At 34.8% G+C, this 27,397-nt stretch overlaps 1 protein-coding gene and 1 long non-coding RNA gene across 17 annotated transcripts in view; one reads left to right on the top strand and one right to left on the bottom strand.

Moving 5' to 3' along the window:
• Positions 1-27,397, bottom strand: part of LOC105603013 (uncharacterized) — a 139,210-nt gene that overhangs the window by 8,644 nt on the left and 103,169 nt on the right. The gene's annotated exons all lie outside the window — the stretch shown is intronic.
• UBE3A (ubiquitin protein ligase E3A) overlaps positions 1-27,397 on the top strand; it is a 96,633-nt gene that overhangs the window by 62,030 nt on the left and 7,206 nt on the right. For 15 of the 16 annotated variants that reach the window (XM_042235014.1, XM_042235012.1, XM_015101848.3 and 12 more), the window contains 7 exons: positions 714-1,018; positions 7,598-8,844; positions 16,673-16,817; positions 19,298-19,503; positions 20,096-20,260; positions 21,653-21,808; positions 21,904-21,977. In XM_042235014.1, coding sequence (XP_042090948.1) covers positions 714-1,018; positions 7,598-8,844; positions 16,673-16,817; positions 19,298-19,503; positions 20,096-20,260; positions 21,653-21,808; positions 21,904-21,977 — 2,298 coding nt within the window. Of the gene's footprint in view, positions 1-713; positions 1,019-2,034; positions 2,218-7,597; positions 8,845-16,672; positions 16,818-19,297; positions 19,504-20,095; positions 20,261-21,652; positions 21,809-21,903; positions 21,978-27,397 lie in introns of those variants that run through there. The other variant, XM_060401548.1, reaches the window with a different exon arrangement.

Raw genomic sequence — 27,397 nt, 5'->3', positions numbered from 1 at the left:
AGCTCACAACGTAAGAGGGATATAAGATTTTGCTCTAAAGAGAATTTAAAATATTTGATATTCCCATGGCATAGTATTAATGAGGTATTAATGGTACTATGGTAAGGTTTAATGACACCTTTTGGGTTCAGGGTAGTATGTTTTGAGCCTCTTTCTTGTAATATAATAACAAGCTTGGAATATTTTATTTATAAATATCTTTTTAAATTCTCCATATAGTGAAAGGGGGGAGTCTTTTTTGTTCCACATAGAAGTTCTGTGTTACCTATCAATCAAGTATTTACAGATGTTGAAACAAAATGGGGATTATATAAAAGAAAGCTGGAATGGTACTTTGGACTCTTCATTTTCTTAGTGTTAATTTTAAAGTGATAACATACTAAAACTCTTACCCACAAAACTTTTCAGCTGTTGTGCTAAACAATTAAAACACATCAAACAAGCCCCACTCACCAAACCAAAGGAAAGCACAGTCTATGAAAACAGTATTTTGACAAGCATTGATATTCATAGGTCTTAAGAAATAGCTATAAAATATTTCTCCGGATAAAAGTTTTATGTAAGTAGTGCATCTCCATTTTCTATACTTCATCTTAATATGCAAGTTTATTACTTCAGTGCCTGACTAACTTTCGCCTTGCTGATGATCTGTTGAGCTTTGTACCTGAGAGCTGTACTAATCACTGTGCTTATTGTTTGAATGTCTGGTACAGGAAGCGAGCAGCTGCAAAACATCTAATAGAACGCTACTACCACCAGTTAACTGAGGGCTGTGGAAATGAGGCCTGCACGAATGAGTTTTGTGCTTCCTGTCCAACTTTTCGTCGTATGGATAACAATGCAGCAGCTATTAAAGCCCTCGAGCTTTATAAGATTAATGCAAAACTCTGTGATCCTCATCCCTCCAAGAAAGGAGCAAGCTCAGCTTACCTTGAAAACTCTAAAGGTGCCTCTAACAACTGCTCTGACATAAAAATGAACAAGAAGGACGGGCAAGGAGCAAGAGATGATTTTAAAGGTAAGCTGTTCTATTTTTAATTGAGAATTTTTGACTGAAAACCAAATTAGAGATTTTCAAAATGTGTGAGGTGTTAACTGTTGTCATTTGCTTAGGACATGTCTATAGTGGAATTGATTTTTATGTGAAAAGGGCAGACCTAAATAATAATTGAGTTAATGATTTAACACTTTCACTATTCTTATGGTCTCTAATTAGAAGCAGATTATATTTCCAAAAGTTCCTTTCTTAATGGATTGATTAGAAATATTAAATGTTTTCCACTAGGAAAAACGTATTACATAGTAGTTAATCACACAGACTGGCCATGAAGTCAGTTAGCTTAGACTAGCTGGCTTAAGTATGTGGAATTTATTTTGGAACCTGAGCACTATGTAGCAGACGGAGCAGAAAGAGGAGCTTCTATTTCTGAAGACACAGCAAATGTTGTAACAGTTACCTGAAGAATACTGGTTTTCCTTCTGATCTATTCTTTCCGTATCATGCTCACCTTCTCCCAGGCATTTAGCACACTCATACTGCCAAGAATCATTACCTAACAATGGTAGACTCTACCCAAGCCTTACTTGGCTGTCTAAATAATCCTGTATTCCGAAACTGTTAAATTTTTTTTTCTTTTAATCACCCAAGCTTTCTTTCTCCCAGTGAAGGCAAATCAGTATTAGAAACAAGCTAATTGAATTTCTGAATGAATGACAGCCCTGTCAGAGGTAATTCTGTTTTAAAGAGAAAGCTTTTTGTTTAAGATGTATATAAGTTAAATTTCTATGAAATTTTTAGTACCGTCCGTCATTTGAATCAAGTTTAAATTAATTAGTGAAATGTAGTTGTGTTATAGCCTCTGTTTCCACAATAAAGTAATTCTTATAACTTTATACAACTTTATTGTGTGAATATTTCTAATTCTATGAATTAGCACACACCCTAGATAAATAAGGGAATGTTATTAATATGTATAATGTAAAAGTAGGGCTTCCCACAGAGCTCAGTCAGTAAAGAATCTGCCTGCAATGCAGGAGACCCGGATTTGATTCCTGGGTGGGGAAGATCCCCTGGAGAAGGAAATGGCTACCCACTCCAGTATTCTTGCCTGGAGAATCCCATGGACAGAGCAGCCTGGCGGGTTACAGTCTGTGGGGTTGCAAGAGTCAGACACGACTGAGCGACTGAACCACCAGCACATTGTGTGCATTTTCCCAGTAAGTGTGTATCACGAGAACAACAGTTACTGTGAATGTAGGGTGTGCTGTCACGGTTGAATGCAGCAAGCCATTGGGGGTTATAATACAGGATGGGTGTACCTATCTTCTTTTTGGCTATGTGCTTTTTCTGGATTAGAGGTACTTACTGAGTGGTTATTCCCAGTCTTCGTGTACTGTTTAAGCTCAAATCTGTATAATTTAGCAGTTTGTTCTTCCAGTCTGCAACACTCTTCTTCCCGCCCCCTTTTTCTGGTAGCATCTGTATTCACTGTCCTATGTTTCCACTAGGAATCATGAATGTATCAACGCCACTAGTACTTTTGAGTGCTAATTATATTTGCTGGCTCTAGTTTCAGTTTTGGATATTGAATAGTCTGCCCTAAACTCTGATTTTGCATGAGAATTTAAGTATAAAATGGTATAGATTAAGAGTATTATTCACATATACATATATCATAAAATATATAGGTATATCATACAAAAATGTCTCAATTATTGTTTTCTCAGTAGAATGCCTCATTTTATGGATACCCAAATGTTAGAATGTTTATATCTCAAAATGCAGTGTCTTTTTAGCTAATTTATACTTATGTCTGAAAGATTCAGCTTAACATTTTAAGCAAAACACTATGTGGATAAAATATTGGTACTTTTTATGTAGAATTAGTAGAATGTCAGAAACACTTGAAGATGTTCTGAAGGGCATGACATGTTACCAAAAGGGTGTGTGGGTCTAGAACGTTGCTGTCCATAACATAAGCCATGTTTATGGCATGCAAAGTGTTAACAACTTTATGATTTGATGATTAGGAAGCACAGTGTCCTATGTCTTCACTGGATAGTTATTTATAATAGCTACTTACCATGGATTGGTTGCATATTAAGAAATTAGGATTTTTTTTGCATTATCTTAAAAGAACCTGTTGTAATTTTTTTCCCATTAAAATAATGGGAAATACCCTCCAGTTAGCAGTTTCACACTTTCCAGGAAGAGATTACTGAAGTTTAGAAGATGCCTATGTGTTTTTAATAGAACAAACCTAAGGATTTTTTCTTAAAGGATTGTGGCCATAAAAGAATTGTATTGCCAGTCTGATATCAAGGACCGAAGATTAGATTTGTGGTGTGATAAAATGTTGTATTTTGGTGGTTCAGCATTTGGAAGCTGTTCATTCACGAATTATTTGCATTTTAAAATGTCTTTTACTCTAAAGCAAATATAAAAGTAGAGGTAGGAATCATATTAAGAAATTTTATTTGTTGGACAGTACAAGGGTCCATTTGTTATAATGACGATAATTATCTACATCACTGAAATTATGCTCTGTGTAAGTGTTTGATGACAAAGCTGTCATTCTTTTGATTAAAGGGATATATTAAGATTTTTGTCAATAACATTGTTTTAACCAATATATTTTCTTAAAGTTAATAGACAAAATATATCACTTGTTCTCTTTCCTATAAACATATCTGAATAATTTATTCAAAATTACAAAAACTATTTGGAGTGCGTCATTTTTATTTCTTCCACAGCTTGATAATTTTTACTAGCCAGTATGAAAAGTGGTCTTGAAATGTTCCCAGGTGGTGCAGTGGTAGAGTATCTGCCTGCCAATGCAGAAGACTTAAGAGACATGGGTTGGATCCCTGGGTCAGAAGATCCCCTGGAGTAGGAAATGGCGATCTATTCCAGTATTCTTGCCTGGAAAGTTTCATGGACAGAGGAGCCTGATGGGCTACTGTCCATGGGTCCCAAAGAGTTGGACACGACTGAGCACAACACATTGGTTTTTAAATTTGTCGAAGAACAGTTTTATGATGTGCAGATACCTCTATAATCTTTGTTTTCATAATTTGAAATGGTGATACTAGTTAGCTTATTTTATCTACTAATAAAAAGTAAATGATTTTTTTCTACTCAAAATATGAATTAGTCATGTTTGCTTCATTTATCAGGAAAGCAAACCTTCAGAAGTCTACTGATAGACTTCCACTGAGGTCTGCATACGTGTTTCATAAATCGGTCCCCCAAGTGCAAGAGGATTGGAATACTAGTGTTTAGTTTTTACAGTTTCTTTCATAATGGCATGTCATGATGAAGATTGGTGAATGAATTTGGAGTTAGCCAACGTAAAGTATCTGCCTGGATGTATTAGAGAGCTGGAGGGAAGAGAGCAGTTTCAGAGGATTACATTTCAGATATGAAGTGATTTTAGTCCTTCTTTTGGAGTTGAGGTAATTACAGTAGAAAATGTAAGTTAATATAACCATGCAAACTAAATTGATATGTCTCAAGACACAAAAGTCTTGGGGTATTAGCCAGCATTAAACATAGACCTTCTTCTGTTAGTTTAGAATGAGATATTGTGTTTGGTCATTAAATATTTCATATCCTTTTAGTAATTGGTTAATCTTACCTGTCAAACATTTGAGTACTTTGAGTAATGCCAGACATGTTTGATAATAATTAAGGATCAGAGTACACACACACACAAATACATGGAACTTTCAGATTTTTTGATTATCTTTTCCCAGAGTATTTATTCTTCTCTTTGCTATTGATTTGTAAAGTGAAATTTGGTTTTTTACTGTTGTAAAGGCTATTTTCACTCACTCCTTTTTATTTAATGTAGTTATTTGACTATAGCATTGAAACACTTTTGCTTATTGTACTTTCATTTAAAATACATTTATTATTGCACCCCATAATTTGTTCTTAAGTTTTATTTTATTGACGTACTTATAATATGCAGTAAATTATTGACTATTAAAACATTTTCTTTTATACCTTGGGGCTTTCCCAGTGGCACAGTAGTAAAGAACCTGCCTGCCAGTGCAGGAGATGTGGGTTCAATCCCTGGGTCAGGGAGAATTTCTGGAGTAGGCAGTAGCAAACCACTCCAGTTTTCTTGCCTGGAAAATTCCATGGACAGAGGCTGATGGCCTAGAGCCCATGGGATCACAAAGAGTCAGACATGACTGAGCACACGTTGTTTGATATTCATGCAGGTCATAACAGAAAACGTGCTGTTACTGAGGTATATTTCTCAGCTTTGGTAGTGAAAATTTGTAATTATATAGGCTTATTTCAGATAATAGGATGGATTTTTCTGATTTTTTTTTTTCTTAGTTGATAATCAATTATGGAATGAGTGCATTATAGTTAATTTTAAAGTTGGTTTTTTTTTTTTCTTAGTTGAATTTCATGGGAGTTTTATGAGGTGTTAAGTCAACACATTGCTTATTGTATGATGTTCCCAAGCATTGGGGTTTGCTACTTTTTGAGTTTGAATGTTTTACCTTGTTTTCCACTTCAGTCACTCAGTACCTTCTTTGAAAAGGTCAGACACTATAAAAGCTCAGATTAAGTTGCACAAAATAAACCAACATTTGAGTGAGATGAGAACTCGGAGTTTTAGAAAATAGTGTGTTAAGATTCATTTTTGTGTGTGGGCTTGTATTTTTTTCTTGAGTAAGAAAAGTGTGAGAGAAGGAACACATGGAGGTTTTCTTTTTCTAACGTATCTCATGCAGTGGCGCTCCTCTTAGGTACTCATGCATTCCATAACCTTGCATATTGACTCTGTTCCTCTCAAGGGAATATACATACAGATTTAAATTTGTCATTAAAGATAACGAGAGTCATAGGCTTGTCTGTTTTTTCTGAAAGAGGATAATGGCAGATAACAAAAAAGTCTGATAGCAAAAGCTGATAAGTAGGCCTAAGCTACATTATTTAAAGACAGATATGAGAGGGAAGTAAAGTGAATTCCAGCAAACTGCAACAAACTTTTTCATGTCTGTAACAATCCATTGCTCCAGATATTTTTATCTCAAAAAATCCTTGAAGTGTTCTCTTCTTTTTTTTTTCTTTTGTGATTTCATTAGCATTTCACCTTGTTAGCATTATTGTAACTGTGAAAATATGTAGTAAGTTGAATTCAGTCTGGCCATTCATGACCTCCTGTCATTTTTGCCTTAGGATATTATTTCTTGATAGGGAAGAATGGATATAATAGAAAATCTTAGTGAACTCCTATGGATTTAAATATTACAAGCTGAAGAAACAGTGGTAACATCATTTTAGGGGAGATAATCATTACTTGTATTTCAAAGACACTGAAGTCAAGGTGGGGGAAATGAAAGGTGGCTTGTAAGGATCAGCTAGACTGCAATATTAAGTAGACTCCAGAAAGAATGCTGTCTTATTACAAACAGTGGAAATTTATTTCTAGCTTGTCCACCAATCATAATATCCTGGATTGGCAGAGAGTTCTGATTCACGCAGTAGTCATTCAAAGATGGAGCTTTATTGGCAACTGTTATCCTCAACACGATTTTCAGAACCATCTTAGGAGTGTCATCCCATTAGCCAGAAGGAGAAAAACCTTGGCTTGAAAGTAGCACTTATCTCAGAAAGCTGGGAAAGAAGGAGAATGTGTCCAACTCTGTACCCAGAAAGGAGAGGAAGTAAATTTTGGTGACTACTAGTGGTATGTTTTGGAGAAGGAAATGGCAACCCACTCCAGTGTTTTTGCCTAGAGAATCCTGTGGATGGAGGAGCCTGGTGGGCTGCTTGCTATCCATGGGGTCGCACAGAGTCGGACACGGCTGAAGCAACTTAGCAGCAGCAGCAGTGGTGTTTCTCTTGTCTGTTTGTAAGTTGTCTTCTTCCCACTCTAATTTTTAATTACTATGTAACTATTTCCTGTTCCTGTGTAAGATTTATTCCAGCCTATTACTTGGCTGCATATGGCAGTATCTGTCAACTTCAGAGTGTATGGTTAGTGATATATTAATTCTTCTCCGTCACCCACAGAATGATCACCCTGGAAAAAACAAAACAAAACAAAACAAAACTATAAAGGAAGATTCAGAAAGGAACTGGTTTGGTTTTAGGACATGGGATGTTTCCAAAAGAAGACTGAAGAAACCTTTCTGAAAACATTGCCTCAGTCCTAGCCTTTTGAAAACAGTAGTGAAATGAGAAACCTCTCAGAAATAGCTGTTGTTTCTGGTCTACAGTGAGAAATGTGATGAATCAGCACATGATATCCTTGATTCATATTTACAGTTAATGGTGCATGTTAATATATGCCATCATTGTGAAAAGAGTTTGCGCTCATTAAAAGCTGTGTATAAGAATGTATATAGAATATGAAAGAATGAGTAAGGTTGTACTGCTATTACTAGTACATTGGGGGAAAAAGATAAGCATGTTTTGTTTGTTGAAACAAAGATACTTTTTAAAAATAGTTGTAAATCATAAGTGGTATTTAGTGTAAAATATTTGGCTGTTTTGTTTTTCACTGGAATTTATTAAAGCAAACGTGCGTGTATGTTATGAAAATAAATGTTCTCTCTTCTGATTTTCTAGATGTGACTTACCTAACCGAAGAGATGGTGTATGAAATTCTTGAATTATGTAGAGAGAGAGAGGATTATTCCCCTTTAATTCGTGTTATTGGAAGAGTTTTTTCTAGTGCTGAAGCATTGGTACAAAGCTTTCGGAAAGTCAAGCAACATACCAAGGAAGAACTGAAATCTCTTCAAGGAAAGGACGAAGATAAAGATGAAGATGAAAAGGAAAAGGCTGCATGTTCTGCAGCAGCTATGGAGGAGGATTCAGAAGCATCTTCCTCAAGGATAAGTGATAGCTCACAAGGAGATAACAACTTACAAAAGTTAGGCCCTGATGATGTGTCTGTGGATATTGAGGCTATTAGAAGGGTCTACACCAGATTGCTCTCTAATGAAAAAATAGAAACTGCTTTTCTCAACGCACTTGTGTATTTGTCACCTAATGTGGAATGTGACTTGACGTATCACAATGTATACTCCCGAGATCCTAATTATCTGAATTTATTCATTATTGTCATGGAGAATAGAAATCTCCACAGTCCTGAATATCTGGAAATGGCTTTGCCTCTGTTTTGCAAAGCAATGAGTAAGCTACCCCTTGCAGCCCAAGGGAAACTGGTCAGACTGTGGTCTAAATACAGTGCAGACCAGATTCGGAGAATGATGGAAACATTTCAGCAGCTTATTACATACAAAGTCATAAGCACTGACTTTAACAATCGAAATCTAGTGAACGACGATGATGCGATTGTTGCTGCTTCCAAGTGCTTGAAAATGGTTTACTATGCAAATGTAGTAGGAGGGGAGGTAGACACAAACCATAATGAAGAAGATGATGAAGAGCCCCTTCCTGAGTCCAGCGAATTGACACTTCAGGAGTTACTGGGAGAAGAAAGAAGGAACAAGAAAGGTCCTCGAGTGGACCCACTGGAAACTGAACTTGCTGTTAAAACTCTGGATTGTCGAAAACCACTTATCCCTTTTGAAGAGTTTATTAATGAACCACTGAATGATGTTCTAGAAATGGATAAAGATTATACTTTTTTCAAAGTAGAAACCGAGAACAAGTTCTCTTTTATGACATGTCCCTTTATACTGAATGCTGTCACAAAGAATTTGGGATTATATTATGACAATAGAATTCGCATGTACAGTGAACGAAGAATTACTGTTCTCTACAGCTTAGTTCAAGGACAGCAGTTGAATCCATATTTGAGACTCAAAGTCAGACGTGACCATATCATAGATGATGCACTTGTCCGGGTAAGTTGGGCTACTGTTTAAAAATTAGTTCTAGATCCAGTACTTAATGATGGGCATGCTGTAATACAGTTCAGTGAATTCATTTTATAAGTGACTTTTTGGGGAGGTGGGTGAATGTATATGATACTATATAGTATAGGAACGCATTGACTTTTTATTGTAAGTACTATGCTTATGTTGTTGCCCCGTCCAAGTTTATAAATGTTCCACGAAATATTGATTGTCTTGTATCGTGGTTAACTCTCTCTTAGAAAAGAATAAATTTTCTAAATTTGACAACTAACCCCCGAAGTTTTTTCATTCAGAAGAGAAGTGGATGTTTTAGAGCACAGAACAAGGGGACTTGGGAGATAGCCGATAAGAAGTGTGAATGTTAAGTCTTAATGGGGAGAAGTGGTAGGATAATACCACACCATAAAATAGAAGTGGTGTCTAAAAACTCCATCGTGTACAGTTTGTGAGGTAGATGAAGTGACCCAGCCTGGAGCACGCTGCTAGTGAGCGTCCCGCTGGGTCACCCTCAGTGTTTCTGTAAAGCACTGCTGGGCTGTGGGTTTCAACCCACTTCAGCATACATATAGACTATGCAGGGCCTTAGAGTCGGTTGGAACTTGTGGGAAAACAACTCTTCCAGGAATCTTATAATTAATGGTACCTGTATAATCATTCCAGTCTAGAGAGATTAAACTAGGAGAATGCTGAGAATACATGTACCCTCTTTCAGATAACGTTGCTTTTTGTTCATTCTTTACCTCCACAGAAAGTAAAAATTTACTGTCCTCATTTAAGAATATAAGCCTGACTAGAAGACAGAATCCAGTTGCCAATCACATGTACCAACATTTACATTTGTCAGAGGGTTCTAGATCACAGAGTGTTGTTGTATTTATAATATTAGGTATACCTGGTATTGCTAGTTGTATTTCATCAACTTCAAGTAAAATTTAATGGCCACTAAAATGAAGATATAGTCCGTCTTATATACTTATAAGGAAAAGAGCCCATGGCACAGATAACTAGAAAGTAATGATACTTATTTCAAAATGTACTTTAGTTTTAGAATTAGATTTGTCTAAAACTGAGAATTTATAAAACTAAATCATTGGGGAAAGTTGTTGGACATCTTGGAAATTTAAAAGGTGTGGAATTCTGTACTTCTCTGTTACTGTTTGTGTGTGTGTGTTTTTTAATACAAAATATACTTCTAGTGTTGAAGATTCTACATTATTTAAGAAACTCAGGCAGTTTTTCACCGGAGACAAGAAAGGGCAGTGGTTGCTTGAAGTAATTACCATTGCTGCTCTCTGGTGCCCTTTTCGTTTTATTTTAGTGGTTTTGGGCTACATAAATAACTAAGAATGTACTATACTTAATAACTGATCTTCAGGCAACTAGTAACTTACTTTCTGTAGTTTAGCAGAATGATAGGATATTGTATAAGGAAGTGATGATGTTTTATAGAAAGCATGTTGAGGTCTTTCTGTGAATTTCCATTGTTAGAACAGAAGAGCAAATCCTTAAACTACACGTTTTACCTTTGTCTTTTTGGAGTTTGGGATCCTTTCATCTGTTTCCAGCAAAAGCTATACCTGACCTTTAAAAGCAATGAAATTAACTCTGTAAGACTCAATTCAGAGTTTCAAAAAATTTTCTCCCTTACTAACTGCCTTCTCCTCTGAGATTTCTGAGAGCCTTACTCTCTCCCTCAGCCCCTGTCCCATTCCCTCGATAAGCCAGTAAAGCAAGATGAAGAACCTACAAAAGTTTAGATGCTTATTGTATAATTATTTTATTCTATTTAAAAAATTAACCTCCAGAATTTTGAGCAAATAACTGTTTTGGTTTATAAGGACTTCCTTTGAGCAAGTGTTAGGGTAAAGTTAACTGTGAGCTTTTAAATTATGCCAGCAAATTTTTTTTTCCCCCATATGTTTGGCTTATTATATCAAAGCTAATTAGTGTTCACTGGGTAACATCTGTACTTGAATATTACTACTTCAGAAACCCTTTATGTGAGGCACTTTGCTAAGCAGTAGAGATGTAAAGATGAATCATGATTGCCGAGGAGCTTAGGGGCACACATTAAACAGATTTAGTCTCATTTTCTTCCACTCTTCACTTCTCTCCCTCCCTTCTTTCCATCTTCTGTAACAGTGTGAAAAGATTTTTTTTTTAATATTTTTTAAAGCATCAAAATAGATCATGGAAGTCAAGTTGATAATCTGCAAATGTTGAGGGAACATTCCTAGCAGGTGGTGTAACAAGTAGTGTAAGGTGATCCTCTCAGGGTACACTGTAGAAAATACTGATGGATTTTCAACATCTCTTTCCCCAAAGATCTACTTTGCCTTTTTTAAGCCTCATCTTTTTATATCACAATTTGATAAGCAAAATAAACCTACTGACCGCTGTCTTGTGTGCATGTATGCTAAGTTGCTTCAGTTGTGTCTGACTCTTTGTGACCCTATGGACTATAGCCCACCAAGCTCCTCTGTCCATGGGACTCTCCAGACTAGAATACTGGAGTGGGCTGCCATGCCCTCCGGGGGATCGTCCTGACCCAGGAATTGAACCTGTGTCTCTTATGTCTCCTGCATTGGTAGGAGACACTTTACCACTACTAGTACCACCTTGGAAGCCCAACCACTTTCTTACCACCTGCTAATTTTGAACTACAGAGTACGGCCAGGGAAAGAAGAAGAGATGAGAAACTTTGTGGTGGGTTCAATATTAGTAGTTAAATAATTAAGGTTATAGAGTCTTAGGCTTTTAAGAGCCAAAAGAAGCCTTAAAACCTGTCTACTCATTAGTTTATAAATGAGTCCTGGAAATTATACATATATGGCACTCTTGAGTATGTTTTCTGTTGAATCTTATTAATTGTAAGACTGACTAACTTGAAGGGAGAGTTAGTAACTTCACTTACTGATTACAGACTTTTTATTTTAAAAGAAAAATAGTATTCAGTGGTTTCATGTCCTATGTAATTCAAAGCAGAGTAGCAGATTGTTCCCTAACTGGAGTTTTTGGAGGAATGTTTTCGATGACAATAGGAGTATTATTAGTGTTTACAGTAGTTTTATCAGACTTAACATATCATTCACTGGTTTTAGGGCACACTTGTTATTACCATTAAAAAGAAAAAATGCCAGTTTAGTTTTGAGATGCTATCAATTTTATGTTATATCCTGATTTCAGATAAATAAAAGTATAAAAACAGAAAAGCAGATTTTAAGAATCAGTGAAATATAATGTATCAGTTGTCTTTCCACAAGTAGATATCAGGATTCTTTAAGAACTACCCCTACACCCTTAAATTAGTGGAATATTTCTCCCTGGAACTTACTTTCACTATTTTTTGTTCCTTAAGAAAGAGTACAGTGTTGATGTTGCTTAGTTGCCAAGTCATGTCTAACTCTTCTGGGACCCCATGGACTATACCCCGCCAGGCTCCACAGTCCCTGGGATTTCCCAGACAAGAATGGAGTGGGTTATCATTTTCTTCTCCAGGGCATCTTCCTAACCCATTATTGAACTCAACGTCTCCTGCATTGCAGGCAGATTCTTTACCACTGGGCCACCAGGGAAGTCCCGGTACAGTGACAGGTAGGCTCAGAAGTCAGCTTTCAATCTGAATGAGAACATTTCTAATGTGATGAGGCTATTTACCTCTTTGTGTGCCTCACATCTGAACAGGAGATATAGAATTGCATAGGAGAGTCCAAAAAAGATGAAAGTTGATGAGGACAAATGACTGGACTGCCAAGAGATCATGCTCAATCTCTTCTAAAAATCACTCACCCATTTTTTTTGTTTTTTTTTTTTCTTTTGACTTTGCTGGTACTACCTAATCTAGTCCCCAGCATTTTCCTTGTTAGAAACCCTTAGTTATTGTTGAAACAAAACTTGATTCTTTGTCAGCTGACCTACTTTTAGGTAGTTCTTTAGGAGTAAGATTAATCTGTGGCCCTTTGGTGTGCTTGCGTATATCTTCCACATTCACTGTATTGTGCTCAGTGCAGTGGCCATTCTAGTTCCTTAAGATTGGTTCTAGTTGAAGAACTTTATGCTTGGTTTATGTCCTTTAAGTAGAACAAGAGAATGAAGTAGATCTACATAGATTCTCAGCACCAAACAATAGTTTAAAGCAGTGAAACTTGTCAGACTCCTTAGTATTTACATGTGAGGAAAATGAGACTCAGATTCTGACTTACAGAAATTAATGGCAGAATTATAAGTAGAACTAACGATTCCTGGTCTCAGGGAGATGTGATTATATATTTGGCTCTTACCCAAACATTTATAGTTAAGATAAAGCAACTTCATCTCTATAATTTATAGAGAAATGAAACAACTAAATGTGTCTGGATAATCTAAAAATCTTATTCCAGTCAATAATTTGATGTGGTAAAGAATCTAATACAAGAGACGCAGGTTTGATCCCTGAGTCGGGAAGATCTTCTAGAAAAGGAAATGGCTACCCACTCTAATATTCTTGCTTGGGAAATCCCTTGGACAGGAGCCAGGTGGGCTACAGAAGAGTTGGACACAACTTAGTAACTAGACAACAAGAAAACCTGTATATAAAAATAAATGAAAAAAAAAGAAAAGAAAAAAAAATAAATGAAGGATGCATATATTCTCCTCAGAATGTTCATTGACATATTCTTCCAATTATCCTACTTAAGATAGCGTTTGATTTTAAAAATTCAATTTTAAATGGTATGTGTCTACTACATTAAGTAATTTACCTTTGCCATTTAGTTCTTAAGTCTTTTGTAACTGAATAATGAACTAGAAGTGCTTATTTTAAGAGAAATAAACATAAATGCAGTCCCTTAATAATGACCTTTGTCAAAATAGTTATTGCTGAATTTTATGCTTTGTGTTTGTTACCACAATCAAACATAGTTTTTGTAAAAGATAGACTTCGTGTCATAAATGATACCATATTTTACAGGACCACGTTAGATATCTGATAATCTAAATAATAGGAAATTTTCACCCAATAAATTCAGATCCTTCTTTTTATGAATATTTGCATTTGACTGTATTAATTCATAATATATATTTATTGTGATATATACTTAAAGAGAAATACAGAAGTGCATAAAGGAGAGAAAATCACTCAATATTTTTAAAAAGGTTGTTGCTAATCATTGAGGAGGAATAGAGCATAGTAAAGAGCTTGCTGCCTCAACTAGAATCTCTGTTCTACCACTTACTGACTAACGAGCAAGTTTATGAATCTCATTTCTTCAGGTTATGCACCTGTAAAATGGGGTTAATAACATTAGCAACCTGATAAGGTTCTTGTGAAAATTAAGTAAGTTGATACATGTAAAGCGTGCTGACATATTAAGTGCTGTATGTCATTTTGTTGTTAAAGTCGTAATAGTTTTGTTCTTTAATGGCTGAGTTGTTAAGTTTTTAGCCAAGCCTGAAAAAAATCTGAGAACTAATAAAATACAAGTAATAATTTTACAGGGAATTCATATAAGTGTTTCATATACATTTACTTACATATTAGTATATTTGTATGCTTCTTTTTACAAATAAAACTGAAACAGATAAAGTGACCTTACTTTAAAATTACCATAATAATAGTACCTTTTGGCATTCAGGGTGGGGGATGGAGAGTGATGATTGGTGGAAATGGAGAGACGTGTAATATGTTATTAAGAGTGAAGTTTAATTTGCTTCACTTGTCTATATGAAGTGTCTTGGGTAGAGCTAAGACTGGAAAATAAGGACCTCAAGTATCAGTCACATTGATTATGGAGTTATCTCTCAGTCATAAATGCTAGTGAGGAAGAGACAGAGGACACATAAGTAACAGGTAATTATATTTTTCCATGTTGAAATACCTTATAATTGATAGAAGCCCATTTGTCTTTGTATTAAAGGTGTACATAAACGTTGATAGAGATTTCTATAACGTAGGCAGGTGGAAATGAGCAGTGGATTTCATGGCAGTATGGAATATTGGCCTGGTGGGTAATCCACATTTAAACTAAAATGATAATTCTAACTTAGTCCTTAGAATTCTTTATAGCCAGTGACTTGAAACAGATTTCCAGCTGGAGCTATTTTTTTTCCTGTAAGTTATTTCCAAAATTTGAGACTACGGCTATAAAATGAAGTTGAGAATCTTTTGTTAAAAGAGTGAAATTGTTTTAAAAGTTAAAAACATGTACATTATCTTAAAAATATCACCCACTCTAGAACTCTTTCTCATGCATTGTTTCTAATTAAGCCTTCACAGCTTTGCAGTAGGAATAGTACTAGCGTGTTATTTTTTTTCTTTGCAGATGAGGAAACAGGCTTGGCTGAGTTCTTTGCGAAAGTTTAAAGGTTAAAACTTAACATTAAGTGATAGTTGGGACGAATACAGAGTATTTAACTTAATCTTTCCACAACAACACTGTCTCAAAAATTATCTTAATGCAGCTTGGCATAAAAATGATTTTGCAAGTGTTATAGACCACTGTTGTACAGAACAGACACTCCTTAAAGATTCTAAATTCACAGAATCAGAATCCTGCAGTTGAAGATTTCCAGATCATTTTGGCCTTTGTTCAGATGTTTTTGATTGCAACCCCTAAGATACGTTTCACTCCTGTGCATATTTGCCTGTATGTATAATTGAAACAGAAGTTTCACAGAACAGTAGATGCCAGTACTGTGTAATGCATTCTGATTTTTTTCACTTATTTGGTTTGCATTGAATGGATTGAGCTACCCACTAATGAATTGCAGTAGGCAGCTTGAAAAACATTTACCTAGGGCAACTGACCTGAATCTTGAATTTATGAGATTTTATATTTTATAGACACATTAGAATGTCCCAAATAGTGATATTATCTAAACTAATTACTTTAGGACTGACTATAGTATACTTACTCTGATGATGTTTGCCTTGCTCAAAACCATTTTAAAGATTCTTGTAGTAGTTGCAAAAATCTGAATACCCTTATTCTGTTTTGACAAATTTAAAATCACTTTGCAAATAAGATGGATGATGAGTCAGGCATGCTATTAGTAAATTACAGATAAGACAAATTGCAGTGTAAATGTTTCACATTAGAATATGGTGTTGATTTTCTGATTAACTTCATAATAACAGAGAGCAATCACTATTATTTGATAGATACAAAAGGCATTTGATAAAGATTTATAGTTGAAGAAATGTTGAAACTAGGATTTGATAACTGTTAGTAAGAAGAGTAAGGATATCAGCAAAAATAATGCCTCATCTGCTTTCAAAAAAGTGAATATAAAATGTTTCTAATCCATTAAAATGGTAATTTATACTAAAGTATTATTAAGAGACCATAAACTGCTTCCCTAAATTATTTTTCTTGATTGAAATTATTTTATTTATGATTTAATAGATAGACTTAATTCTTGAGTTTCTATTCTAATAAAGAATTAAAAGTCAACAGTTTTGAAGTCAACTTCTACGCGCCTTTGTTTCTCCTGAAATAATTTGAGGCATTTTTGCTATCTTGACTTCTTTCCCCATTTCCTAATCTTAAAACCCAGGTTTGTTATATACAAAATTAACAGGAAATCTAATTCTAATTTCATATCAAATCACTAGTTAAAAAGTAACCCTTTTAGAATTCTATGCCAGTTTCTTTTGTATCCTATTTTTCCATTATCTGTGAGACAATCTTTGCCTTACTGGCTTTTTACCAGTTTGCTTCCTGTTTCCATTTAAAATATATCAAAAGCATTATCTTTTATTTGCTCCTGCCCCTACAATTTATTTTGTTTTCATCCTAATACTGGCTTTCATCTTCTTTCCACTTTTTCCACTCACTAGCTAGAGATGATCGCTATGGAAAATCCTGCAGACTTGAAGAAACAGTTGTATGTGGAATTTGAAGGAGAACAAGGAGTTGATGAGGGAGGTGTTTCCAAAGAATTTTTTCAGCTGGTTGTGGAGGAAATCTTCAATCCAGATATTGGTAAATATTTTAGTGATGTGATCATGGTATCATATCTTTTTGAATTAAGAATTTATTTACTAGATTTACAAATATTTTCAGTTATGAAGAGCAACAGAAGATTTTGGTATGAGGTAACTAGAATCACAGATAATGACTGAATTTGTGGGCTTTTGGGATTGATCCTGCATCACTCATTCATTCAAGTTCTTATTTAGATTACTTAGTAACATATTTTAATATAGGAAATTATCTCTTAGATAAAAGAAATTGAAGACATTTTAGAATGATACATTAGAACAGTTGAAGAAATGTTTTGCTCTTTTTCAGTCTAAAATACTCATCACCCATAGCATTTCTGAGACAAGAGTTTTATAGAATAATGGTCTGAAGACTTGAGAATGTCTCACAAGTGTATCGTGCTCAAAATTTGGGTGTACTGATTGATAGCAGATTAATTTGGTTTATTTCCTACAGCATTTCTTGGGTTTAATATTATAATATTTTCCCACACGGAACTCCAGAACCCTTTTTCCATCCCACATCTAGTAGCTTTTGCTTTCCAGAAGAGTTTTCATTGAACATGATTTGGGAGAGATTGATCTATAGTATGTCAGTCTGAAAATGAATTTGGGTTTCACTGATAGACAAAATAATTTGGATAATTCTGATCTGATTTAATTTCTACAGTATAAACCTTGGTTACTGGGGTTGCTTACTTTTAAAATCGAATGCATGACAATTAGAGGAAAAGAAGTCCTCTAAAGGTACCATCATAATTGTGAAGAACGTGGCATAGAATAATGCACATCATTTCCTGTTGATTCTCAGTGTGTACACTGAATTGACTTTTCTATATTTGTTGTTAGTCTGCTTATAAATGGAAGTAGACATTTTGACTTCATGACATAAACATAGTTAAGGTAAGACTTAGTATTTTAGCTAATGTTTTTTAATAATCTGAAGACTATGTCATTTATATATAATTTGCTCAAAGTAAACTTAGATGTATAAATCTGTGCTGTTTTTGAGATAGAAAATTAATTTATAAGCTTCATTAAAAACCATGGTGTTTGTGAGATATGAAGCTTTTAAATTAATTTTCTATCTTTGGTGAACTTTAGCTCTAGGTCTTTATGTATCTAAAAATGTTAAACATTAGTTACAAAGTATATTTACATTATATGCAGAAATACTTTTAAGAAAAAACATACATGAAACAATTTTGCTTGATAGTAAATCAGTTAAAATGATGACAATAGAAATACCAAAAAGGAATATTTTAGAAGAGCCACCCTTTATGGAGCTTTTCTTAACTGTTCTGATCCAGTTAATACCATATTTGTAATTAAATGAAGTTTTTAGCACTTCACTAGATTTGTAATTTCAGCCTGTAAAAAAAAGTTGGATATAAACTGAGATTCAAGTATAAATTAGGTAATTTATAAAATTTTGTTTCGTGAACATTAAGTTGCATTAGAAAAATGTCTTAAATTCATGTTCTTAGGATCAAGGGGACCCTTTAAACTTCCCTTTATATTTAAATTCAACTAAATGTGAAAATTAAACATTTTAAAAACTGTTTAAAAAACTTAAAAACTGGTTGATTTCTTTAAAAAATGTTGATTTTTAAAGTTTATTCTATTGGAACTTCCCTCTCTTTCCTAGATCTAATTCTTGAAATATTTTCATTTAGTTTCACAGTAGCAACTACAAAACATTTTATAGTAAAATGAAATTGTTAAGTCAATTAAAATATCATTTTACATTTATCTTAGATATTTCTTTACAAGGAAAGAGATAAGTCTACCATGGTAATGGCTATTTAATTACTATTTTTAAATGAGTGATATAAATAGTGAAGACCATGTGAAATTAAAAGAAGACTACAAATTAGTTTTGTTTTACTTTTTGGCTCACAGTTAATGTGTATATTAAATGGCTTTGGTTTTGGGCATAAGTTTATCAAGTTTGCCTGAGTTTAAGTACTTGGTATCTTTGTTAAAAAGGTGCTTGAAAAACTTCATGGAACCATTATGCAATTTGGAGGAAAAAGACTTTTTCTTAATGAAATTCAAAATTGTTTTTTAAAGCAATGCATGTGGATTAAATATGTTTTAATAAGTGGAACATTTTCAAAATATGATTCTTTTTTCTTTTGCGTTTTTCAACCATTCAGTGGTAAAAATATGAATGCAAGTTAACTTCTGATTCATGTTAATAGAAGATTAGAGAACTTGAATTTAATGAACAGTTTTCCTAACTTAGAAAATGCCAACAGAATGGCTTATTACTTTAAATATATGCTATACAATTTGTAGCATTCATATGTACTGGAACTTTGTTTTCGTAAGTCCTGACATAACAGAAAAAAGCCCTAATGCAAATAAGTTTACATGTGTAATTATTTTATATTTATTTTTGTATTTTATATGTATAATTATTTGTTCATCTGTAATAAAATATGAAAGTAATGCATTTAAAAAAATCATTTCTTACAGGTATGTTCACATATGATGAATCTACAAAGTTGTTTTGGTTTAATCCATCCTCTTTTGAAACTGAGGGTCAGTTCACTCTGATTGGCATAGTACTGGGTTTGGCTATTTACAATAACTGTATACTGGATGTACATTTTCCCATGGTTGTCTACAGGAAGCTAATGGGGAAAAAAGGAACTTTTCTTGACTTGGGAGACTCTCATCCTGTAAGTCTTGTCATTTTTTATTCTTTTAGATTTTATTTAAAAGCAAATACAGAATTTAATTTATATAAAATTTTTAAAGCTTTGATTTGAAATCTTTGTTAATATTTATACCTAGTGAGATAAACTTGTTTTATTATCTATCTGAAATGCCATAAACACTTAAAAACTTGAAGGAGAACTTGTTACAAGCAAGTCAGCTTTACAAGGTTGATTCTGTAGAAAAGTGTTTCTAATTTTTTTTTTTAATGGAATCATGAGATTGCTGGGTTGAGTCAGAGCTGCCCTTAGTCAGTGGCTCTGGTGGCTGCAGCTAGCCCCCCCCTTACCCTTGAGATGCCTCTAAGGGTCTCGGTAGAGCACAGTGTGAGACCCATAGCTAAGTAGCTGGTGTGGGGTTTCTCAGCAGAGGGACGCGTTAACCACTGACTGACTGACTTTCTTTATGTCTGCATAGAAACTACTAGAAGAGGGGTACTGTTTGTGGTTTAATTCTTACTGTTAGTTTTTTGAATCTTTTCCCAAGAAGAGTGATACAGATTGTTGTATTTTATAGTTGTGTGGTAACCTTAATTTTTCCTTTTCTGATTGGTAGGTTCTGTATCAGAGTTTAAAAGACTTATTGGAGTATGAAGGGAATGTGGAAGATGATATGATGATCACTTTCCAGATATCTCAGACAGATCTTTTTGGTAATCCGATGATGTATGATCTAAAGGAAAATGGTGATAAAATTCCAATTACCAATGAAAACAGAAAGGTAATAAATGTTTTTATGTCATCCTTGTCTTTGTCTCTTTAATAACAGAATTTTAAAGCGTATATGTGTGCGTTTGTGCGTGCACTGCTTCAGTTGTGTCCCACTCTGTGAGACCCTATGGCCTGCAGCCCAGCAGGCTCCTCTGTCCATGGGATTCTCCAAGCAAGAACACTGGAGTGGGCTGCCACGCCCTCCTCCAGGGAAAGCACATACACTTGTAGTTTTTAAGGAAGTTTCTAATGTCAGCTCTACAAAGAAATCAAGTAACTAAGTTCTTTTTCATTAAATGAAATAGCCACAGTTCTTTAAACCTTGACTAAAGGCTGGTATGAGAGCACGTGGTTGGGCACTGAACTCCTCCTGGAGAGAGAGGCCCCGAGTGGGCGACAGTGCACAGATGTGGGTGGCTGTGGGTAAAGCAGGAAGAAGGCTGTCTCTCATATTAAGCTGTAGAGGGGTAGGAAACAAGGAGGGTCCTTATAACCAAATGGTCAATAATTGCTTCTAATGCACATACAAATACACGTGCCTTAAATAAACATCTGAAAAGTACTAAAGAATAAATATTTTAAAGAAATCAGTTTTGTGTTTTCTGTTGACTAGAAAAGTATGCATCTGGAAATGGGAATTATGATATATATAAAGTCTTTAAAAACAATGTTTATATTAATACAATTTTTGATAAAATATTAGTTAACTTGGGATACAGAGTTTATTTTCCTTTTTTTATTTGGTACAATAGCTTGCTCACCAAGTGAAACACTGATATTTTTGTTGAAACAGATAACGGTAGGCAGCTTCCCAAATATTCTAGAATAGGAAACATGAAAGACTTCCTTATTTGCTCATTTCCAGTACATTGCACTCTTATTAAAAATGTCAGCTTTTATAAATTTATGTATAAATGGTTTAAATGTTTTTGCATTTGCATAACCTAATTGAGAGAACTTTAAAATTGTATCAAGGCCCAGCTTTTGTTTAATATCGAAGTTGAAACTTATATGTGTGTGGCCTCTTTAGTGGCTCAGAGTGTAAAGAATCTGCCTGCATTGCGGGAGACCTAGGTTCAGTTTCTGGGTCAGGAAGATCCCCTGGAGAAGGGAATGGTGACCCACTTCAGTATTCCTGCTGGAGAATCCCATGGACAGAGGAGCCTGGCCAGATACAGTCCATGGGATCACAGAGTTGGACATGACTGAGTAACTAACACTTTGTCTATCATAGAGAGCTGTGAAATCGTTAAAGGTATTTTCCTTTGTGTGTGTAAAATATTTTTTAAAATATTCTTGATTGTGTTTTCTTTGGGAAAATAAAAATATGATGCAGTCCAGTAGCTTGTATTTTGTTGTATTACGCATCATAAGACCTTCTTGTGGTTAATGTTTTCTGCAGGAATTTGTCAATCTGTATTCTGACTACATTCTCAATAAATCAGTAGAAAAACAGTTCAAGGCTTTTCGGAGAGGTTTTCATATGGTGACCAATGAATCTCCTTTAAAGTACTTATTCAGACCAGAGGAAATTGAATTGCTTATATGTGGAAGCCGGGTAAGAAAGCAAGGGTTTCCAGAAAAATCTTCTGTTGATCTTTTGTTTGTAATGGTGTGGTGTAGATGTTAAGATGTGTTTTCTTGAATTTGCAGAATCTAGATTTCCAAGCACTAGAAGAAACTACAGAATATGACGGTGGCTATACCAGGGACTCTGTTGTGATTAGGTGAGGTTCTTAATTCTTTTTTTTTTTAGTAAACATTGCTTTATATTTTTATTTTATTTTATTTTTTTTTTTATGCTTTCCACTTTGCTTTCCTCTTCTGCTTTTATTTTATTTTATTTTTTTTAAATTTTAAAATCTTTAATTCTTACATGCATTCCCAAACATGAACACCCCTCCCACCTCCCTCCCCATAACATCTTTCTGGGTCATCCCCATGCACCAGCCCCAAGCATGCTGCATCCTGCGTCAGACATAGACTGGCGATTCAATTCACATGATAGTATACATGTTAGAATGTCATTCTCCCAAATCATCCCACCCTCTCCCTCTCCCTCTGTGTCCAAAAGTCCGTTATACCCATCTGTGTCTCTTTCCCTGTCTTGCATACAGGGTCGTCATTGCCATCTTCCTAAATTCCATATATATGTGTTAGTATACTGTATTGGTGTTTTTCTTTCTGGCTTACTTCACTCTGTATAATCGGCTCCAGTTTCATCCATCTCATCAGAACTGATTCAAATGAATTCTTTTTAACGGCTGAGTAATACTCCATTGTGTATATGTACCACAGCTTTCTTATCCATTCATATGCTGATGGACATCTAGGTTGTTTCCATGTCCTGGCTATTATAAACAGTGCTGCGATGAACATTGGGGTACATGTGTCTCTTTCAATTCTGGTTTCCTCGGTGTGTATGCCCAGAAGTGGGATTGCTGGGTCATAAGGTAGTTCTATTTGCAATTTTTAAGGAATCTCCACACTGTTCTCCATAGTGGCTGTACTAGTTTGCATTCCCACCAACAGTGTAGGAGGGTTCCCTTTTCTCCACACCCTCTCCAGCATTTATTGCTTGCAGATTTTTGGATCGCAGCCATTCTGACTGGTGTGAAGTGGTACCTCATTGTGGTTTTGATTTGCATTTCTCTAATAATGAGTGATGTTGAGCATCTTTTCATGTGTTTGTTAGCCATCCGTATGTCTTCTTTGGAGAAATGTCTATTTAGTTCTTTGGCCCATTTTTTGATTGGGTCGTTTATTTTTCTGGAGTTGAGCTGCAGAAGTTGCTTGTATATTTTTGAGATTAGTTGTTTGTCAGTTGCTTCATTTGCTATTATTTTCTCCCATTCAGATGGCTGTCTTTTCACCTTGCTTATATTTTCCTTTGTTGTGCAGAAGCTTTTAATTTTAATTAGATCCCATTTGTTTATTTTTGCTTTTATTTCCAGCATTCTGGGAGGTGGATCATAGAGGATCCTGCTATGATTTATGTCTGAGAGTGTTTTGCCTATGTTCTCCTCTAGGAGTTTTATAGTTTCTGATCTTACATTTAGATCTTTAATCCATTTTGAGTTTATTTTTGTGTGCGGTGTTAGAAAGTGATCTAGTTTCATTCTTTTACAAGTGGTTGACCAGTTTTCCCAGCACCACTTGTTAAAGAGATTGTCTTTACTCCATTGTATATTCTTGCCTCCTTTGTCAAAGATAAGGTGTCCATATGTGTGTGGATTTATCTCTGGGCTTTCTATTTTGTTCCATTGATCTATATGTCTGTCTTTGTGCCAGTACCATACTGTCTTGATGACTGTGGCTTTGTAGTAGAGTCTGAAGTCAGGCAAGTTGATTCCTCCAGTTCCATTCTTCTTTCTCAAGATTGCTTTGGCTATTCGAGGTTTTTTGTATTTCCATACAAAGCTTGAAATTATTTGTTCTAGTTCTGTGAAAAATGTGGCTGGTAGCTTGATAGGGATTGCATTGAATTTGTAAATTGCTTTGGGTAGTATACTCATTTTCACTATATTGATTCTTCCAATCCATGAACATGGTATATTTCTCCATCTATTAGTGTCCTCTTTGATTTCTTTCATCAGTGTTTTATAGTTTTCTATATATAGGTCTTTAGTTTCTTTAGGTAGATATATTCCTAAGTATTTTATTCTTTTCGTTGCAATGGTGAATGGAATTGTTTCCTTAATTTCTTTTCTACTTTCTCATTATTCGTGTATAGGAATGCAAGGGATTTCTGTGTGTTGATTTTATATCCTGAAACTTTACTATATTCATTGATGAGCTCTAGTAATTTTCTGGTGGAGTCTTTAGGGTTTTCCATGTAGAGGATCATGTCATCTGCAAACAGTGAGAGTTTTACTTCTTCTTTTCCAATTTGGATTCCTTTTATTTCTTTTTCTGCTCTGATTGCTGTGGCCAAAACTTCCAGAACTATGTTGAATAGTAGCGGTGAAAGTGGGCACCCTTGTCTTGTTCCTGACTTTAGGGAAATGCTTTCAATTTTTCACCATTGAGGATAATGTTCGCTGTGGGTTTGTCATAGATAGCTTTTATTATGTTGAGGTATGTTCCTTCTATTCCTGCTTTCTGGAGAGTTTTTATCATAAATGGATGTTGAATTTTGTCAAAGGCCTTCTCTGCATCTATTGAGATAATCATATGGTTTTTATTTTTCAATTTGTTAATGTGGTGAATTACATTGATTGATTTGCGGATATTGAAGAATCCTTGCATCCCTGGGATAAAGCCCACTTGGTCATGGTGTATGATCTTTTTAATGTGTTGTTGGATTCTGATTGCTAGAATTTTGTTGAGGATTTTTGCATCTATGTTCATCAGAGATATTGGCCTGTAGTTTTCTTTTTTTGTGACATCTTTGTCAGGTTTTGGTATTAGGGTGATGGTGGCCTCATAGAATGAGTTTGGAAGTTTACCTTCCTCTGCAATTTTCTGGAAGAGTTTGAGGAGGATAGGTGTTAGCTCTTCTCGAAATTTTTGGTAGAATTCAGCTGTGAAGCCATCTGGACCTGGGCTTTTGTTTGCTGGAAGATTTCTGATTACATTATCAATTTCCGTGCAGGTTCTTAATTCTTAAAAGGAAGAATTAAAATTCACCAAAGGGGTGTAGGCTTTATGCTTTAGACTTTTGCCTCCAGGTTTTATTTCCCAAATAAGCAAACTCACAAATTCTCAATGTATAAAATTAAAAGTATATTTGTAATATAATCACCAATTCCTATTGTTAATCTTGTGATTTATTTCCTGAATAATGTTTTATGTAAGTGGCATGTTTTCTTCTGTATTGGGGGTATAAAGTATCTAATATTCCTAGTAATTCTGGTTACAGTGTGCTTAGTGCCAGTTAGATGATGATGAAAATAGAACTACCTCTTCTGAATATTTCTCCTTTCTTTTGAACTCTGGGGAATGTTACCTACCTACCCTATATGAGGCAGCTTTTGTGTGAAATGGTATATTCTTTGATTTAATCCTTATTACATAGCAAGGTACATACTAGAATTTTTATTTTATTTTGAAGACCTTGGCTCCAAATTCTCACAGCAAGGAGAGATTCCGAGTCTTAACTGTTCTCAAGGAGTTGCTCTTGCTATGTACCGTCTGCTTCTCTTTGCTACTGTCCAGTCCTGAGAGACACAGGCTTCTTCCTCTCCTGCTGAGATGGGTTAAAAAGAGACACATGCCCCTTTGGCTGTCACTGGTAGAGTGTGTTGGGGAAGCATTCCTGGAGATTGTCTCTGAAAGTTATCCCTCTGAGAATCAAGTATAGGAAGTCTGTAATGAGTATCACTTGTATCGAGAAATGAATATTTTATGTTCTATTATTCTCCTTTGTTTTATTCTTCACTCTGGTTTGTGTGAGGTTATTGATGTTTCTTCTGTTGGGCATACCTTTGGTCATTCCTAGTGGCAGTGGTGGTTATTTACTTTTTGCAATTACTGTTCTGCTATTTACTTGAAGTTCAAAGGTGACCCATAAAAGAGTTGAAATAACATGGATAACAACAACAAAGGGTAGCCTCACTTGTGAGTATTATCACAGCACTCTCTCTGTTAGTGATAGTATTGATCACAGATAGTTATGACTTTGTGGTGTCTTAATGTTTCTCTGAGAATAGATGAAGGTATCTTGTGCTGCTCTTTATGGAGAAATTGCTTTTTAAGTTAAGGTGTTATGTTATTCTTTTAGAATAACATAATGCCTACTTGATATATTATCTTAACATCATATGTGAATGTTTTTTAAATGTTTTTAATTGAATTATAGTTGATTTGCAATATCGTGTTAGTTTCAGGTGTACAGCATATTGGTTTTTTGCAGATTATATTTCATTATATGTTATTATAAGATTGGGTGTAATTCCTTGTGCAGTACCGTAAATCCTTGTTGCTTGTCTAGTTTACATGTAGTTGTTTGTAGTTAATCCCATACTCCTAATTTGGCTCCCCTTCCCTATCCCTCCACCATTATATAAGGTCTCTCTTTATGTCTTGTGATTTTTCTTTGCTCTGAATATCATATGATGTAACCATTCCTGATTTGTTTTGCTTTGCTCTTTGTTCGCATGATATATCTTTTCCTTTCTTCTTTCAACCTATCGATGTTCTGAATTTGAAATGAGTTTCCTACAAATAGCTGAGTCATGTTTTTTCACTCTGTCAGTCTTTGCCTTTAATTGTTGTATTTAGACCATTTGTGTTGAGGGTAATTATTGATAGGGTAGGACTCAAGTCTGCTATTTTATTTGTTTCTTTGTTCCTCATGGTTCCTTGTTGTCTTTTTGCCTTCTGTGAGTTACTTAGTTACTTGAACATTTTTAAAGATTTCTTCTTGATTTTGGTGTTCTGCTTTTGTGTGTGTTGCTTAGTATAGTGTTCTTCATGGTTGCTGTTTGTATTTGTATCAACATTTCTTCCAGTGAGGTATGGAAACCTTGTTTCCATTTGAGTCTCTTACTTTCCCCACATTTAAATACAATTGTCTTGAGTATTAGTGCTGTTGTAATTTTTGTATCAGTCATCAAATCTGATTTATAAAATTCATGAGGAGAATTATAGTCTGTTGTATGTCCCTTCGTTCCTGCTTTTTCTGTTCTGTCTGCCTCAGAATCCATCTTTTATCACTTCCTTTAGTTAGTATTCAAAGGCAGATCTGCTAATGACTAATTCTTTTCGTTTTCCTTTGTCAGGGTGATTTCCACTTTATTTCTCAACAGTTTTGTATATACCGTTTGAAGTTTCTTATCTTCTTAAATCTGTGTGCTTCTGTCTTTCTTGGAGTGTTCTTTGCCATTATTTCTTGAAATGCTTTCTCAGTCACACTCTCTTTTTCCTTTCTTTCTCCACCTCTGCTGACACCAGTGTTCAGTCATTTGTCACTGTCCCGTGTGCACCTAAGGCTCTTAGTCCGTTCAGTCTGTTTTCTCACTTGCTCAGGTTTTGATCTTCGGTCATCTTGCCTCTACTATTGAATCCATCCAGTAGTTTTCTCTTACTGTGTTTTTCAGTTCTGTAGTTTGCATTTGGCTCTTTTTTAACTTAAATATTTTGCCAAGACTTAGTTTCTGATGTTTCAGTTTTGAAACACTAGAACTTATAATTGCTTATAGAATAA

Source organism: Ovis aries, chromosome 18 (genome assembly GCF_016772045.2).
Source record: "Ovis aries strain OAR_USU_Benz2616 breed Rambouillet chromosome 18, ARS-UI_Ramb_v3.0, whole genome shotgun sequence".
Lineage (NCBI taxonomy): Eukaryota > Metazoa > Chordata > Mammalia > Artiodactyla > Bovidae > Ovis > Ovis aries.
Note: the sequence above shows the minus strand (reverse complement) of the source record. Positions and strands in the feature narration are given on the sequence as shown.